The sequence below is a fragment of the Diceros bicornis genome, chromosome 13 (assembly GCF_020826845.1).
Source record: "Diceros bicornis minor isolate mBicDic1 chromosome 13, mDicBic1.mat.cur, whole genome shotgun sequence".
Lineage (NCBI taxonomy): Eukaryota > Metazoa > Chordata > Mammalia > Perissodactyla > Rhinocerotidae > Diceros > Diceros bicornis.
Window position 1 is genome coordinate 53,790,455 of NC_080752.1, and position 13,811 is coordinate 53,804,265.

General features: G+C 37.4%; 1 protein-coding gene across 1 annotated transcript in view; it reads left to right on the forward strand.

The window, feature by feature from the left end:
* RLF (RLF zinc finger) overlaps positions 1–13,811 on the forward strand; it is a 77,315-nt gene that overhangs the window by 18,827 nt on the left and 44,677 nt on the right. The window contains exons 2-3 of the mRNA XM_058553789.1: positions 8,748–8,902; positions 10,365–10,446. Coding sequence (XP_058409772.1) covers positions 8,748–8,902; positions 10,365–10,446 — 237 coding nt within the window. The remainder of the gene's footprint in view (positions 1–8,747; positions 8,903–10,364; positions 10,447–13,811) is intronic.

Consider the following 13,811-nt stretch of genomic DNA (forward strand, 5'->3'; position numbering starts at 1 on the left):
CATCCTTTTGTGTATGGATATCCAGTTTTCCCAGTACCATTTGTTGGAAAGACTGTCCTGTCCCCCACTGAATGATCTTGGCACCCTTGTGGAAAATCATTTGACCTTATATGTGAGAATTTATTTCTGGACTCTCTATTCTATTCTGTTGGTCTGTATGTCTGTCTTTATGCCAGTACACACTACTTTGATTACTATTGCTTTATAGAAAATTTTCAAATCAGGAAGTATGAGATCTTCAACTTTGTTCTTCTTTTGCAAGATTGTTTTGGCAATTCAGGGTCCCTTGAGATTCCATATCAATTTTAAGATGGATTTTTCTATTTCTGCAAAAAAAAAAAAGTCATTGGAATTTTGATAGGGATTGGATTGAATCTGTGGATTGCTTTGGGTAGTATTGACATCTTAGCAATATTAAATCTTCCAATCCGTCAATAATTCCATGTCATGTCTTTCCGTTTTTTTGTGTCTTCCTGAATTTCTTTCAGCAAGGTTTTGTAGTTTTCAGTGTACAAGTCTTTCACTTCCTTGGTTAAGTTTTTTTGTGTGTGTGTGAGGAAGATCAGCCCTGAGCTAATATCCATGCCAATCCTCCTCTTTTTGCTGAGGAAGACTGGCCCTGGGCTAACATCCGTGCCCATCTCCTCTGCTTTATATGGGATGCCACCACAGCATGGCCTGACAAGCGGTGCATCAGTGCACACCCGGGATCTGAACCTGGGCCGTTAATCGCGGACCGCCCACACTTAACTGCTGCACCATGGGGCTGGCCCCAATTCCTTGGTTAAGTTTATTCCTAACTATATTTTTGATGCTGTTGTAAATGGAGTAGTTAACTTCTTTTCAGATTGTTCATTGTTAGTGTATAAAAACACAACTGATTTCTATGTGTTGATTTTATATCCGGCAGCTTTGCTGAATGTTTATTCTAATAGTTTTTTTTGTGGAATCTTTAGCATTTTCTACATATAAAATCATGACATGTGCAAACAGTAATACTTCTTTCTTTCTATTTTAGATGCCTTTTATTTCTTTTTCTTGCTTAATTGCTTTTGCTAGGACTTCCAGTACTATCTTGGATAGAAGTGGTAAAAGTGGGCATACTTGTTCCTGATTTAAAGGAAAAGCTTTCAGTCTTCCTCTGTTGAGTATAATGTTAGCTGTTGGTTTTTCATCTATGGTATTATGTTGAAGTAATTTTCTTCTATTCCTAGTTTGTTGAGTGTTTCTTTTATTATAAAAGGGTGTTGAATTTGTCAAATGCCCTTTCTGCATCAGTTGAGGTGGTCATCTGAGGTTTTTTCCCCCTTCATTCTGTTAATGTGGTGTTTCACATTGATTTTCATATGCTGAACCATCCTTGCATTCCAGGAGCAAATCCACTTGGTCATGGTGTATAATCCATTTTAATATGCCATTGAATTCAGTTTGCTAGTATTTTTGTGTGTGTTTGTGTGTGTGTGTGTGAGGAAGATCAGCCCTGAGCTAACATCTGATGCCAATCCTCCTCCTCTTTTTGTCTGAGGAAGCTTGGCCCTGAGCTAACATATGTACCCATCTTCCTCTACATTATATGGGAAGCCACCACAGCATGGCTTGACAGGCAGTGTGTCAGTGCACGCCCGGGATCCGAACTGGTGAACCCCAGGCCGCCACAGCGGAGCACGTGCGCTTAACCTCTGGTGCCACCAGGCTGGCCCCTTTGTTGATTTTTATATCAATGTTTATGAGGGATATTGGTCTGTAGTTTTCTTTGCCTATAGTCTTTGTTTGGCTTTGGTATCAGGGTAATGCTGACCTTATAGAATGGGTTAGGAAGTGTTCCCTCCTCTTCATTTTTTCTGGAAGATTAAAGTTAACTGTTGATTCTGTTGTCATCCAAGCTCTCTTCCTTACTGTTATTGATAACCAGATGAAGATACCATACAGATGCTATAGTGATTAAATTTTAAGATTATATCATAAAAGAAACGCATGAAAAATTTTATTCAACTGCCACAATAATGAAAGGATTATAAATTGAATTAAAAAAATATTGTATTTCCCCTATCCAGCTGACCCTCAAAAAATTGTATTTAGATTGTAATGTACAATAATTATGACAGTTCCTCAATCTGTCACTATCTAACAATAATAATAGGAATTTAAATTGGAACGTATTTTCTGGAGCAGAATTTGGCACTATGCAAAGCCTTAACAATTATTCATCCTTTGACTCACCAATTCCACATATAGGACATTATTCTAAGAAAATTGTCATGGATACACGGAAAAAGGTAGGTAGAGGGGTTCTCTGAACGTTATTTATAATAATGCAAAGATAGAAACCATAATGTCCAGAAACGGAGAATTGGGTAATAAATTGTGGTACACACACAAGGCTGTGCAGCTATAAAAATACAATATTTAAGAAAATTTTACAAAACAGTATCTGGTATGATTCCATTAAAATGCTTAATTTAGGCATAAAACCCCCTCAAACATAATATTATGTTAACAGTGGTCTATTTCTGGGTGGTAGTAGTGTGAATTATTGAAATATTTATTTTTACTTCTCCATCTATCTATTTTTTAAACAATAAATGATATTACTTTTGTGATAAAACAGCAAAGGTGTTTTTTTTTGATGAGGAAGATTAGCCCTGAGCTAACCTCTGTTGCCAATCCTCCTCTTTTTGCTGAGGAAGATTGGCCCTGGGCTAACATCCATGCCCATCTTCCTCTACTTTATATATGGGACACCTGCCACAGCATGGCTTGACAAGCGGTGCACAGGTCTGTGCCCAGGATCCGAACCCGCGAACCCTGGGCCACTAAAGTGGAGTGTGCAAACTCAACCACTGTGCTACTGGGCCGGCCCCTGGCAAAAGGTATTTTTAAAAATCAAAAATGAAATGAAGCTAGAAAGCACAGTTAAATCCCATGACAGAATCAGTATCTAAAAATAATCTTGGTAGGCTGGGATGATGGACTGAATCCAGTGAAATTTAATCAAGATGGATGAATAGGTAGGTAGAATAATCAGTAAGTCAAATTTCTGGGTTTGAAAAAACCAACTATAATCAATATAGAAAGTGGGGTGTAGGGGGGTGCCTAATAGCAACATGTGTAAAAGACTGAAAGGTTTTCATTTACTCTAGCCACTTTCTCAGTGTAAGCAGCTAGCTATTCTCTTCCCATTCCATTTCATCTCACACCCAGATTAGTCTCTTCATGGGAAACCTCTGGTGCTTCCTCACTGACTGACGTTTGTCTCATCACTAGTTACGCCCATCTGTTCTAGTTGTCTTTTCTGTCTTTGTTCAAGTTGTTGTCTACTTGGAGTCCTCATGTCCCCTCACTTATACATTTTCAAACTTGACATATACTTCAGAAATCTAGCTCAAGTACTACCCCTGCCAGAAGTCTGTTTGTCATAGTGCGATCACATTTTACTCAAATTTATTTAATTCTGGGAATTTTACCTGTTGAGAAATTAAAATCAGTGAAGTTTCTTATTTTATGTGCAAAATTTGAAATAATGTAAATCCTCCTCTATTAAATGTCGCAAAATTTCCTGTAGCCATAGGACATGCAACTTGAACAATAAATACCAGAAACCTTTTGTCATTTCTTTGTGAACTGCCAGCATTCTAAAGTGCGGAGTGTCAGTCATCACCATTGCTGGAAAACTTTCCCCAGAAGCAGTCACTTTAAATGGAAATTAGATGTTTGTAAACTCTCAGGAAGAAGGCCAAATGATGACCGTGATACTACTTGCTGCAAAATATTAAAGATAATGCTTAGAGAGGAAAAAAGCAGAATTTAAAAGCACACTTAAAATAGTTGTAGAATTTGCATTCTGAAAAGATGTGAAGCAAAGTGATTAAGCGTGGGGTCTGGAGCCAGATGACCCTACTTCAAATCCTGAATCCAACACTTACCTGCTGAGTGACTTTGAGCAAATAACTTAATGTCTGTGTGCCATTGTGCCATGTTTCCTCATTTTTAAAATGGGCTGATGATAAATCATCTAGCTCACAGGGTTGTGGTAAGTATTAAATGTTAGTAGCATGTAAAGCTCTTAGGAAAATGCCTAGCCCATACTACTGCTCAAAAATATTAATTTTGTTTATTTCATTGGGGAAATTAGTCTTGAACTATTTGAGTTTTAAATTGGAATGCATCCCTGCATAAAATTTATGACCATCATGGAAGAAAATTGTCTCTTTTTCATAGTTTCAGAGAATAGTCAGGATGCTGCCATCCTCTTTGAAAGCATGGAGTGACAAATGTAGATAGAATGGAGATGATGGGAGATATTTTTTCTGTCATTGTAAATGTAATAATGCTTATTAAAGAAAATTTGGGAAGTTCTGAAAAATATAAAGATGACAAGAAATTGTTCATAATCCTACTACTACCGCATTGCTAACAACCATATTTGGCATTTTCCTTGAGTTCCTTCTAGTCTTTTTTTTTTTCCTGTGCATTAATTTTTTAATGTACAAATATGTTGTGGTTATAACGCATAGACAGAACTGGAGGGTATTGAGCCTAGAGAAGTAAACTATCGTAGCAGTCCAGGTTAGGGATGTTGGGTGGCTGGTCTAGGTCACTGGCTATAGAAATAAAGCATAGGGGAAAGAGACAAAGGTATTTCTGAGGTTGAATCAACAAATTTTGGTGTGGTTGTTTCAAAGATAGTTTTTTTTAGCTCTGGCTCTTGAGAAGAGGCAGATGGAACATAGTAGGAAGAGCATATTTGCTGGGGAAGACGTCTGTTTTGGACATGTTGAGTTTGAAATTTGAATAGGATATCCAGATGGAGATGTCTAATAGGCAGTTGAGGTATATACCAAGGACTTGAGAGGTAATCTGCCTGGGATATGATGAGAGCACCCCAATAAGAATGTTTAAAATCATCAAAGTTGGTGCCTGATTGGGCTAATTTTTTTTTGTTTGTTGCCACTAAAGATTTTTGTTTTTTTACTGATGTCTTAATAGTTTATAACATTGTGAAATTTTGGTTGTACATTTTTGTTTGTCAATCACCATGTACATGTCTCCCTTCACCCCTTGTGCCCACCCTCCACCCCTACTGCCCCTGGTAACTACAGTACAATTTTCTCTGTCCATGTGTTGGTTTATATTCCACATGTGAGTGAAAACATACCGTGTTTGTCTTTCTGGCTTATTTCACTGAACATAATACCATCCAGGTCCATCCATGTTGTTGCAAATGGGACGATTTTGTCTTTTTTTATGGCTGAGTAGTATTCCATTGTATATATATATACCACATCTTCTTGATCCAATCATCAGTCGAGGGACACTTGGGTTGCTTCCACTTCTAGGCTATAGTGAATAATGCTGCAATGAACAGAGGTGTGCATAAGCCTCTTTGAATTGAAGAGATTCCCAGTAGTGGGATAGCTTGATCATAGGGTATTTCTATTTTTAATTTTTTGAGGAATCTGCATACTGTTTTCCGTAGAGGCTGCACCAGTTTGCATTCCCACCAGCTGTGTATAAGAGTTCCCGTTTCTCCACATCCTCTCCAACATTTGTTATTTTTTGTCTTGGTGATCATAGCCATTCTAATGGGCATGAGGTGATATCTTAGTGTTGTTTTGATTTGCTTTTCCCTGATGATTAGTGATGTTGAACATCTTTTCATATGCCTATTGGCCATCTGTATATCTTCTTTGGAGAAGTGTTTGTTCATTTCCTCTTGGGCTAATTTTTTATATATTTGACTTCTCACTTTACCTAGCTCTTTAAGGGCAGCAGTCCTCTCCATCCTCAGTACCCAGCACAGTATTGCCACATAGTAGACATTTGTGGCATAAATGAATTTATTGAAACAAAGAGAAGAGGCCATTAATTTAGTCTCTGCAGAATGCAAGTGAACTGCAGGGAGTCATATTATCATTTATTACTCCTTTCTCTTTCAGTTTTGTTGGTGTTTAAAATTAAAATTTCTAAAGAGAAATAAGAGACCTCCATTTTTCTTTACTGCTTTTGATGGAATTTTGTTTATGTGAGGTACTTAATATATTATTTGGGTGGCTATAATTCATTCAGCTTAATCTTGAGCTTTTAAAAAAGATGATAGTGAAGAAGATTATTCCAGTGATTCTTCAGATGCCCCAAGTATGCCCATAGTGGGTATGTTAAAGAGACCTCACTATTTCATTGGACTAACACATGAAGGGAACAAGATTTAGGAATATAAAAAATATAAATCAGTATAGGGCAAAGGGTAAACATAAATACCCATGGGGTATTGAATCTTTGAAATTATGTGATTTGTGGAAGTCTTAATGGAATGTCTGTGTCAGGAGATATTGATTGGTGGCAGGAGCGCATTCTAAGGGGAAGGTGGACTATGGAAAGACCCACTTCATCTGTATGCCCTCTGCCCTTCTCTTTGCATACGTTAGCCAGCAGTTGGTTAATTTGCATGTGGAGTTTCAACTATCATGTTGTGTTGACTCATTCTGAAAGCTCCACGAAGACAGGCCCCCATGTCTTTTTCCCCAGCACCTAGCACTGTATATAGAATAGGCTATCAATAAATATTTGTCAAATGAATAAAATGGTGAATGTATTCAGCAAACATTTAGTGAGACTTGAGAATGGCCTGTTGGGGAGGGGGTAGAAGTGAGTGGAGGAATGTTAGGCCTATAAAGATTGATAAAACATAATTTCTGACCTCAAGCAGCATAAAATCTGGTACTGAATATAAATTTCGAAGCTCTCTGGTTTTTAGGTTAACCAGTGCAGACAATAAGTAATGCTGACCTAAAACAGAATTTCTTTCTAAGATAGATTTTAATAAATTTCTTGAGAGATTATGTGAAATCTTATTTACGTAAAAGCACACATTGTATGTTCTTTCTCTCTATTCATTTAGCTGAAAAAGGACTGTTATGGAGTCAGTTTTATGATCCTCTGTTATTATTGTTTTTCTCTTATTTTATTAAAATTTGGGGTTTGATTAAATGGGGACATAATGCTCTTCTAAACACAGAAGGAGCCTACTTCTTCAAAGTGATAAAGCAAAGATTCTTTTTTTTTTTTTTGGTGAGAAAGATCAGCCCTGAGCTAACATCCGATGCCAATCCTCCTCTTTTGTGTTGAGGAAGCTTGGCCCTGAGCTAACATCCATGCCCATCTTCCTCTACTTTATATGGGACACCGCCACAGCATGGCTTGACAAGCAGTGTGTCGCTGTGCCCCAGGGATCCGAACCTGTGAACCCCGGGCCGCTGAAGCAGAGCTTGTGCACTTAACCGCTACACTACTGGGCCAGCCCCATAAAAGCAAAGATTCTTGATTGAATGAATATACTAACATAGCTAACTGGCTTGATTATTCAGGTATGCAAAGATCAGATAATCCAGTGTGTTAAGAGAGCTTTTTCTGTATACGGTATAACGGTTTATCGTGTATTTCCTTGTAAGGTTCACTGCTCCCCCCAACCCCCACAAATATTCAAGACCAGTCAGTTCTTAATTATCAGAACTGATATAGAGACTGTTAGTGTGGAAAGTAAAGCTGCAGAAAACCTAGTGGAATCCTGTACTGCTACCACAGCTATTTGTAGTTCTTTAGGCAGAAAAATCAAAGTGAAGGCAGGAAGTTAGGAATCTTTGTTATTCTGGGAGTTATTAATTCAAATCATATGTAGTTCACTCAAGATAAAGCTGTCCTCTGAAAAAAAGACTTTCCTATTGAAGTAGCCCCAACCAAAGATTATTAGGAACTGCCTAGCCCAGTCAGAATGTATATTCTAGGCGAAAAAACTTGTATCCTGCCTATGCATAATTCAAGTGTTAACCTAACTAGATATGTCAATTAAGCGTAAGTAAAACCTAGTCATTTGTTAGAAGAAAGAAATATATTAGTAGAAGAGAGAGCAGCTCCATGGAACCTAGAGAGTCCCCAGACAAGAATATGGCAATAGTTTTCCAGGACTGTCCAGAGAGAACTTTTCTGTAAGCCAGCTTTCCACCATCATTTGAACAGATTGTTAGTGTTGGACACATGTAATTTATCAGGCTTTATTGTGGTTTCATTTTCCTTTGTTTTAGATTTTGTACTTACCAGATAACCTCTTAGTTACCACAGTATGGGGAATGTGGTACCCTGGGTGGTAACATGACTATTCCCCACTGTAAACAAATAAACTGGCATTTGGCCTATATGTTAATTTTTTTAAAAATAAACTTCATTGAAAATAAAAATATAACATCAACCTTATATAAGTTGGTTAGTGTAAATTAAGCCTAATCAATTCTGTGTGTGCAGGAAAAAATGGATTTTATGGAGCTCTAGAACTGAAGGCCATACTCAAGAATAAGTCTTTTCTTGTAGAAGGCAGGGATCATAGTCTTCTTGTGAACTCCTCAGTGCTTGGCACGTGGTTGGTGCTTAATTTAATGTTGTATTAACAAAACTCATTATTGAATTTCAGAGATGGTAACTCTAGACCTCTAGTGAGAACTACTATAGGTGTTTTATGGCTCTGCTCTTAGATTTGTTCTCATGTTAAAAGGGCAGTTGTGGCTTTTCTTTAACTTATCAGAAACAATTCATTAAGTGATGAAAATAGAATCTTCTAAACTGGAGCCTGAAAAGGCAAATAAAAGGTGTATACAGCTGTTAGGAAACAAGGGAGGGGTAGTGCATTTAAGAGCAAAGACAGTCTGTTTCATTGTTTTTATTTTTTAAATAATTAAAACTTTAATTTTATATTTTAGACCTTATTGCAATATGCAAGCAACAAGAATGCATCAGAACATATTGTGTATCTTCTGGAGGTATATCGGCTTGCCATCCAAAGTTTTGCCAGTGCACGCCCGTATTTAACTACTGAATGTGAAGATGTCCTCTTAGTGCTCGGCAGATTAGTACTGTAAGTTTAATAATTTAAATCACTTTAAAATTGAGTACTTTTGGTTGTAATGTTTGCGTGTCTTCTCTTTACTATGGCATCACTTTATTCAAGGCACCATTAGAGTCATACCTTCGGATGAAATTTCCTTTGCTCTGAGCCTTCATACTCAGGTTCCCAGGAGATAAAGTACAAGTGAAGCTCCAGCCAAGCAACATAATCTTTAATTGCCTCTAGAGTCCCTTTTCCTACTCAGGCTTAGAATCCAAGAATGATGCATTTTCTTTCTGTCCTTAGGTATAGATCAGTTCAAGTGACAGAGTATCTGGAAACTGTAGTGGTCTTTGAGGAACACTTTGGGGAGAAATACTATGAAATTCTACAATTCAGTTATATTATTTGAACTAAGAATAATTTTACTAGCAGAAAGTATCAGGCTATAGTATAAGATTACCACTCTAAGAGTCCGTGATAATTTAGCTGCTGTTTTAATATTTGGCTGCCTAGTAGCAGACAGAAATTACACCTTTAACGTAATTTTTGTCTACAAATTGAAAAAAGGCCACAGCTATTCAGTTTTTAGCTGATTATGACTATAACCACCTTCAGTTTTTAGTTTTAGCTATTTAGTTTTAGCTATTCAGTTTTCACCTTGGTTTAGCTTATAGATTGTTTGGTGGGATAACTTCTAGTTTGGGTGGTCCATTTTATTTTTCTCTGGCCTCACCTGTTTTGCTTTGTATTCTCCAAAGCCCCAAACCTCAAACACCATACCTTTATGAAACACAAACATTCTTGGTTTTATAATCCCATTATTTCTGCTACTAATTCCCCTTTCTCTATTACCTATGCTAAGGAGTAAAGTAACATTCTGCAGGATTTTAGAGAGGTGTTGGTTGATTGGTATTTTGAGTTGATCTTTATTCAAGTTGTTAAGCATTTCCTTTTTAAAAGTCTTCCTCTTATTTCTTCCGGGTAATGGTTAGGGTAGAAAGAAGAAACTCTTTTTTTTTTTGCTTCATTTGTTAGAGGTAAAGAAATGGCCTTCCAGTCTTTCTGCTTCCTCTGCAAGTGACAAGAACCTATACAGATGACAGTTAGATGTATTCATCACTTTATCAGCTGAATTGACAATAGTACAAACTCCTGTTTCTGTCTTCTGGAATCAGAATGGTTCCTATATGGGTACCCTCCCCACACACTAATAAACTAAATAAAACTGCTTGGAATATGATTTCTAAAAGGTTTATATTATTCCCAAATGTATTAAAGCAGCAACGTAATTATAAAGCCTCCTGATTTTTCTTTTCTCTTTTTTAAAAGTTGAAAAGAATATAACAATGTTGAAGAAAATTTTGAAGAGTAAAAACAAATTGAGAATAGTCTAAACAAATGTAAAAGGTATATTCAGTATCACTGTCATACTGTGATTGATTATGACTATAACCACCTTTATATACTGACTTAGTTATTTATATTGTAGGAGTTGTTTTGAGTTACTGCTTTCAGTGTCTGAAAATGAACTGCCATGTGAAGTCTGGGTACTATTCCTTCAGTCTCTACAGGTGAGTTGATTTGGGCTCAAAAAAGATCACTGTTTAGGTATTCAAGACACCTAGTTAATTTCCCCCAGTGAACTAAAATTGGAAACTTAGAACACAAACAAATTTATAATATTTTGGTATTAAATTCATGAAACGAGAAGGAGACCTTCCAGATGAAGGGAGTATGTTAAAAATATTTTTTCTTGGGGGCAGCCCAGTGGCGCAAGCGGTTAAGGACAAGCGTTCCACTGCGGCGGCCCGGGGTTCTCTGGTTCGGATCCCGGGCGCACACCGACGTACCGCTTGGCAAGCTGTGCTGTGGCGGTGTCCCATATAAAGTGGAGGAAGATGGGCACAGATGTTAGCCCAGGGCCAGTCTTCCACAGCAAAAAGAGGAGGATTGGCAGATGTTAGCTCAGGGCCGATCTTCCTCACAAAAAAAAAAAAAATTTCTTTCATTTGGTTTTGTTAGCCTTTGCGTAGCTTAGAAATCAACAAAAAAGTTTTCATTATTCAAAAACAAAGCTTTAGACAGAATAAAGCTATTGATGTAAAATCGTATATGGTTATAAGGTAGCGATATTCGGATCATTCATAGTACACTTATCTAGTAATTTCCCTCTAACACTTCAGGGATTGTGTCAAGCATTATAAGTCTCCTAAACAGCCAAAATAGTCGTTAGAGATTCCGTTCCTGCATTTAACTTATAGGAGAGCTACGTTGGCTCTCCTATTGGCTTGGTTATCAGCTTACTTAGTAGGTGAGCAGATCAGAAAGTAGCAAGTTGGGGAGTAGGGTAGGAGGAAAAGCAAGTGCAATGCCAGCAACAGGAGGCAAATTTGCATATTACTGGTAGAGACAGAAAAACTATTTAAAAAAAATAGATATAATAAGTAATAACTTTCATTCATTTATTATCACTAATTATGTGCCAGACTCTCTGCTCTACATTATCTTTTACATGTTTTGTATCTTTTAATCAAATTACAAACCTCATAATGTGGGAGTCACTTAAATCTCCATTTCCAAATGAGGAGACAGGTGTAGAGAGGTTAATTAGCTTACCCAAAGGTACACCCAGATTTATACCCTGAGGTTGCTTTGTTAACTGCTTCCTCGAAGACACAGACTCCATAGTAGCCTGGACCTGTGTCATGTAGGCACAAGTAAAGATTTGCATATTAACAGACATACCTCATTATCTGAAAACTTCTTTCTTCTGGGATGTATAACCCAAAATGAAATGATATAATGTTAATCTTTTTCTCTTTGGGGAGGAGAGGATTCTGTGTCATGTTCTTGGCCTATTTTAATCCCTGCAATGTGGTCCTAATTCCTCGCATACTCATATGTGTATGTGCTAAAATCATCTTTCATATATAGCACATTGATTTTGTCACTATGTTTTGAAGCCCGCTAGTAGTTTTGTCCTGGCGTATGACATGCTAGAAAGGCAAATCTTCGTATTCTTATTAGGGCTGTTACTATTATTTTCATTAGTATCCTTGGCACAGAGAATACTCGCATATTTCTTCATTCTTTTCTTAGATTGTATGCCTAAAGAGAATATTTGCCTTCTTTCCCCAACCTGTATAACTTTTTCTAGTATTTATCGGGCACGTGGGATATATTTTTTATTTTATTTATTTATTTTTTACTGTTTCAGTTTTATTTATTTATTTATTTTTTTGTGAGGAATATTAGCCCTGAGCTAACATCTGTTGCCAATCCTCCTCTTTTTGCTGAGGAAGATTGGCTGTGGGCTAACATCTGTGCCCATCTTCCTCTACTTTATATGGTATGCCATCACAGCATGGCTTGACAAGTGGTGCGTCAGTTGGCACTCGGGATCTGAACCTACGACCTCTGAGCTGCCCCCGAAGCGGAGTGTGTGAACTTAACCGCTACGCCACTGGGCCAGCCCCTAGGATATATTTTTGAATAAGTGTTCAATAAGATAAATTTAGTAGAGGTACAGATAAATGTGAGGCCTGGTCCCAGTTGAAATCTAAAAGATAAAACCTTGAAGTTTTCTTATTTTAGATGATAAATAGACAAGGCAGTAGATGATTTTGAGGATACTTTTGATGAGAATAGTTTTATCAGAGTAGGGCACAGATAGAACACACTCAATCAGTATTTACAGCTTGTGTAAACCTTCTAGACCTTCTCCCTATGGATATAAAATACACTCTGAAATGGATTTTTTATTATTTTTTTTTTAATTTATTCCAGCTTTATTGAAGTATAATTGACAATGTTTTTCTTTCTTTTTTTTTTTTTTTTGTGAGGAAGATCAGCCCTGAGCTAACACCCATGCCAATCCTCCTCTTTTTGCTGAGGAAGACTGGCTCTGAGCTAACATCCTTGCCCATCTTCTTCCACTTTATGTGGGACGCCACCACAGCATGGCCCGACAAGAGGTGCGTCGGTGCGCACCCGGGATCCAAACCTGGGCTGCCAGCAGCGGAGCACGTGCACTTAACCGCTACGCCACGGGGCCGGCCCCTGAAATGGATTTTTTAATAAAAATTAGATCCTAATTTTTTGCAGCTTTTCATTTTAACTTAATTTTGTCATGGACATATATGTGTCTAGGATTGCATATATAGATCTCCTTTTTTGATGACTGCCTGGGATTCTGTTATGTGGTTGCACCATAAATTATTTGGCGAAATCTCTTTGCTATTTATTGTAAAAAGTGCTAGAGTGAACATCTTGTTCTAGTATTTCTGTATTGCAGATTACAAGATGTGGACTAGAATACTTTTACCTTAAAAAAGAAACAAATTTAAGTTTTAAAATCATTTTTAAAATTCCACCATGGTTTTTACTCTATTTAATGTTACTTTATAAAAGTAACTTTGCTATAATAAATAATATCTCTTGGTAACAGGATTACACACATCATTTTACTCAGAATAAACTATATTTTGAACAGAAAAAAGAGAGAAAACTGTAGAAAACTGTTTTTGTTTTTAACTCAAACTGTGGCTTTTTAAAGATACTTTATTTTTTATTTATTTATTTTGAGGAAGATCAGCCCTGAGCTAACATCCATGCTAATCTTCCTCTTTTTTGCTGAGGAAGACCGGCTCTGAGCTAACATCTATTGCCAATCCTCCTCGTTTTTTTTTTCCCCAAAGCCCCAGTAGATAGTCGTATGTCATAGTTGCACATCCTTCTAGTTGCTGTATGTGGGACGCGGCCTCAGCATGGCCGGAGAAGCGGTGCGTCAGTGCACGCCCGGGATCCGAACCTGGGCCGCCAGTAGCGGAGCGCGCGCACTTAACCGCTAAGCCACGGGGCCGGCCCCAAAACTGTGGCTTTTTATTTAGTTGCTGTGTATCGTGGTAGGTGATAGTGTTTCCTGCTAAAGTGTAAT